The sequence below is a fragment of the Myripristis murdjan genome, chromosome 2, assembly GCF_902150065.1.
Source record: "Myripristis murdjan chromosome 2, fMyrMur1.1, whole genome shotgun sequence".
Taxonomy (NCBI): Eukaryota; Metazoa; Chordata; class Actinopteri; order Holocentriformes; family Holocentridae; genus Myripristis; species Myripristis murdjan.
The window spans coordinates 9774877-9780000 of record NC_043981.1 but is presented as its reverse complement, the minus strand read 5'-3'; the positions used below and the strand labels follow the sequence as shown (position 1 = coordinate 9780000).

Here is a 5124-nt window from a genome sequence, read left to right as displayed (position 1 = left end):
CAATAAATAAAGCAGTTTTGGAGAAATTGATGCAAAGACATATTGATCAATTCCAGTAGAGCTGTATTTGCCGCTTAGTGCAGCTCAAGACATTTACTCAACGTGTATTTAGACAAGAAAAGCGAACTGCAAAATTCTAACTACTTCTAATTACATAACTTGGATGAAGAAAATATTGCACAAGTGAATCCAATAAGTCATCAACCAGGTAATCATGCTTTCATTGCCGGGTTTGCTATAGTTTGAAAAATGAGCATTCAGATTAGTTAGAATGTGATAATTTATTCTTATATTCTTATTAAGACATAGAACCATTTGTTTACAATCAAATCTCAGTTATGGTAGTGCCACAGGATGAGGGCGTGTTCAGCTTCATGATGTGTTGTCATTGTCCTCATAGAAAACTTAGGAAAAGTTTTGTACATGACTAAGTAGAATGAGTTTGAACAGCCTTATGCAAGCAGGTTTCCCTAATATCTAATGGTCCAATTTTATGGTGAATTGTTTAAGGCGAAACCTTTGATTCAGAAAAGTATCTGAGCTGTTGTTAGATATTTGGTTGTTGAAATGACAATTTTCAGTTTTGGTTTTGATTTTGGTAAAATGCTTTTTGATGCTCTACTGGTGTTTTGTTGTGAAGATCCACTGCCACATCCCTGTCAGAGTGCGCCTGAAAGACCTCATCCTGTAGGCGTACAGGATTGGGTTGAGGGCCGAATTGGCATGGGAGAGCAAAATGGCCACCAGGGTGACCGACATGGGCACCGGGCATTGTGGGCAGAGCAGCAGGACGCAGTTGATGCAGTGGATGGGCATCCAGCACACCATGAAGAGAAACAGGACCAGGAAGAGAGAGGTGGCCTTGCGGATCTCCTGGCGGGTGCGTGCGCCGGGTTTGCCGTCATCGGACCCTCCAACCGACCCCGAGCTCGAAGTGGAGCTACCAGAGCCAGTTGGTCCAATCCTGAAGCCTGGCTTTGTAAAAATAGTGGTGGGCACAGTTTGAGAAGCACACCCAACCACTTCCCCAGTCCCATTTGAAGCCTCACCCGGAGTTCCTAATCCACTCTCAGATGCACCCACCTCATGGAAAACTTCAGTCTTCGATGTTCCCTCTTTGGCGTCTCCACCACTTCCTGTCTCCGTCCCCATGTCAGTCTCATCTCCTCCAGCGCCATCACCATCTGAGCCCTGGACCACGGTGACCTCCGTCCCGGACCCTATCCCGGTGCTCCCACTCCCGGTAGCGGGCCCGTCCTGCAGCCCGGCCCCGGCTGCAGTTCTTGTGGCCACGGCGATGCGTCTGAGCTGGCGGCGGACGGTGAGGAAGATGTGGGCGTAGATGATGAACATGGCCACCAGCGGCACCAGGAGGCAGCAGAAGAAGTTGAAGTAGACCATGTAGGTCATATCCACCACGCAGGTGAAGATGCAGTACCTGGAAGGACAGGAGGAGGCGGGACAGGGGGCGAGGTATGGTCATGGTTTGGTTTTTCCTTTGATCCTTCTGTTTATTTCTCCTGCCCCTCCATTTGCCCTATGATGACCTTCATTCATCATCCATCCATGCTATTACCATGTGTTCTTCCACCTGACTGATTCATTGATTCATTGTTTTATTCAGTCACTTAGTCATCTGTCTACTCATCCCATCTCCCCACCCTCTTCCCAACCTTTCACTAATTCTCTCACTCACTCATCCATCCTTCTGTCTATCCAGTCATCCATCCATCAGCACTCCAGAGTGTCTTACTCAGAGTCTCCTGGTTGTTTGTGCCAGTCCATGAGCGGCACAGTGCCGGAGATGGCAGCCAGGCTCCAGGTGACCAGCAGGGCCAGCCGGGCGTTCCTGGGGCTCATGATGCGCTGGTACTGGAAGGGCAGCAGGATCGCCACGTAGCGCTCCGCCGCCACCGCCAGCAGGCTCAGGATGGAGCTCTGGAGGAGAGAGGAGGGCACTTAGAAACACACACTATCTAACAACATGACTTTGTATGGCTGGCAGTGGCTCCCCGAGGGACTTAAAGCGATAAGGTCCTGACCACATTTTGACTCCCGAGGCTCCAGAGAGACGTTCCCACCTGTGTGAGCACCATCAGGATGCTGAGCAGCACGAGGCACAGCGGCAGGTTGTGGCGGGGCTGCCCCAGGTCTGTCAGCACTGCACAGGGGATGGCCAGCAAGCCCACCAGGATGTCTGCTACTGCCAGTGACACCTTCTCACACACACACACACACACAAGAACAGCACACTTTTTTTACTATTTTCCTCCTCTCCCTGCTTGTTTCCTGTCCATGATTTCAGCGTGTTCAACAGATTTAATGGTTTATGCTTCAATAAAGCCCTACTCTGCTCCTCACCAGGAAGTAGTTGGTGACGGTGCGAAGCCTCCTGTTCCTGGTCACAGCCAGGCAGACCAGGACGTTGCCCGTGATGGCCAGCAGGGCGATGAGGAGCTCGGCAGCGATGTAGGGCCCTTTAAGGCGGGGTTGGTATGCAGAAGGCGTGGCGTCCAGACAGCCAGCAGGCGTTACATTCATGATGAGAGGGAGACACGTGAGGGCTCCACCGTCATGGAAAACCTGGAGAAAGTGCACGGGGATTTGAAAATTGTGTTTTCCAGGCTTAGAATAGCAATAGCAAATGATACATATCCAAAACATTTTGGAAATGTGATGGGAATTCAACCAGAATCTGTCTTTTTTCAAACAGTGGAATGATTAGAGCAGAAACATCAGCTAAAATGCAGTGGAACATAGAAGAGTCACAGATTATCAATCAATCAATTAATATCAATATCATAATATCATAATTAATAATATGTGAGGGGACACAGGCAACATGGATTTTTGATGCTAATTCCAATAATCAATATCTTCCCACCTGACACACCACTAATATTGCCTATGCCTTTTTGTAAGAGTTGTTACACAAATCGTGACTGTTAAGTAAAAACTTATCTCCAATTTTGGTGATTTTCATGATTTAATTAATTTGAGATACAAGCCTCGACATTTTGGAGATAAGTGCTTTTCACTGAGCCGACACAATGCAGATGCAAGATGCAGGTTAAATTTCGGACAGGCCTGTTTTACAGAACATAATTAAGAAATTTTAAATCCACATTTTTAAGACCACATTGACTTTACACTGATGTTAATTTCACAGCTGCAAAAAATGCTGAAAAGCTTGTTGGATTTGTGAGGAAAAGCTCTCCACTCTGCTGTGGTTTTCTCCACAAGGAAAACTGTAAACGTGCTGTGCAAGTTATTGACTCTGCCCTTTGTTACTGATGGAAAGGTGAGAGAGTTTTCAGCCATTCGTGCTAATTATGCAGAAAGAATTACACTGGATTGAGGGTACAGGGAGAGGAATAAGCTCAATGGATGTTATGAGGCTGTTAATGTGGCCTTTGTGCCGACCAACTGAGCGGTGAAAATTGTTCCTGATAAGGTACAAAAACAGTGACGCACGCCCAGACAAAAACACAAGCGTGTGCAGCCCACTGGCCACTGTTTGCCCTGGCTGATAGTGAGTCTAACCTGCTGCCTGTTGCTGAGCACAAATGTAAATAGGGACAAAACCACAAGGCAACTTCAACATCATTAGGTTTGAATTAGAGGAGATCCCCCCCGGCGGTCAATAAAGTATCTCTGATTTCCGATTCTGATTGTATCTTTGTAATTCTGAGCAAAACGTGCTCGTCCCAATCTTAATCCTAGATCCCAGACACAATACAGAGATGGGTCACCATGCTGCAAGGTGCATGAATTTATTAACAGCTGTAATGTCATGCAAGTTGCTCCCCTGGGTGCAAGATTTTACCGGTGTTCTCTGCAATAGCTCCATCGTCATTCTGCACCAATTTCTGATATAAAACTAAGTCAAAGGACACAAGAGAGCAAAACAAGCAAAAGAAATGCAGTGATGACTATGCTCTTCTTGTTTTCCTTAACCCCTGTAACTCTGATTTGCCCTTAAATTTCCTCATCAGTGGTTCACTCTGAAAAGAAATTGGTTTTCCCACATTGTATGACAATGTCACATCCATATTCTGGTTGCAGCTTCATTGGAGCCCCATCACATTTCTATTGAGGGAAATATTCAAACCCAAGATGCCGTTGTTTTTTGGCTGCAGCATCACATCAAATAGAAAATATCTAGAAAACTTGTGCATCATTTTATACACTCCTCCTGTGATTCTGCAGGACATGTTTGGCGTCTCTTGAAACTTTGGGATCTCCACTGGAAATTAAAATAAAGTTCCATAGGTTTGGATAAAGCAGCATGCATCTGTAATGACTAATAAAAGCAATTTAAAAAAAAAAGCCATACATGCATTGTGAGTTGCGAATAAAGCATTTGAGGTTTTGATAGTGATGCCCACTCACCTGAATTAGGCTTCTGCTGCAGGCATCAGACGGTGAGAGAGGTCCAGACCCTCCGGCTCACTGAGACAGTGTGAGGCTGATGGATGCAGGTCACGCACATCTGTGAGGGAGACCAGAGGAAGACACAGGAGCCATTAAACCACACCTACCCCTCCCTATCTCTGTCTCCTTTTTCCTTTCTCTTCTCTGATCTCCCTCTCTCTCTCTCTCTCCCTCTGTGTCTCTCTCACGGGAGGTAAAAACACACAGTGCCCTGACCTCAGCACAATGTTGTCAACACATTGACCTATTGAATGATTCACAGCAGTTGCCACACACCTCTAAATGAACTGGAAAACCAAGATATGCTTTGACGTAAATCTGCACCCTGCTATTAAAAAAGACACAAGCTGCAAATTATGTGCGCTTCACGTGCACATTCAAATGTGACAAAATGCTGCATGACAGTGATGGAGACAAACGGAACATGCTTTTTAAAGCACGCCTGAAGTGTACTGTAAATGACGCACACAAAAAAAACTAAACAAACATAAAAGTATGAAGTGTAACGACTGAATTTGGAGTAAAAACAATGATTTACAAAATGAAATTGTGCATTCTGAAATTAATTAACAAAATGTGATGTGACTGTTTTTGATAGACATTTATTTTAATTCAATTTAATTTTAATTCATTTTGAGTTTAGAAATACTGAGTATCTTTCTTTCTTTGTAGGTTTGGAAATCACAGTCA

The 5124-nt window shown here is 45.2% G+C and overlaps 1 protein-coding gene across 1 annotated transcript; it reads right to left on the bottom strand.

Moving 5' to 3' along the window:
- Positions 1–618: 618 nt before the first annotated feature.
- On the bottom strand, positions 619–2541 carry LOC115376017 (adenosine receptor A1-like). Its single transcript, XM_030075538.1, has 4 exons — positions 2362–2541; positions 2082–2216; positions 1754–1938; positions 619–1438 (listed from the first exon to the last, which is right to left on the bottom strand). Exons 1-4 carry the CDS (start codon positions 2539–2541, stop codon positions 619–621), a joined length of 1320 nt encoding a protein of 439 aa, XP_029931398.1.
- Positions 2542–5124: the final 2583 nt, after the last annotated feature.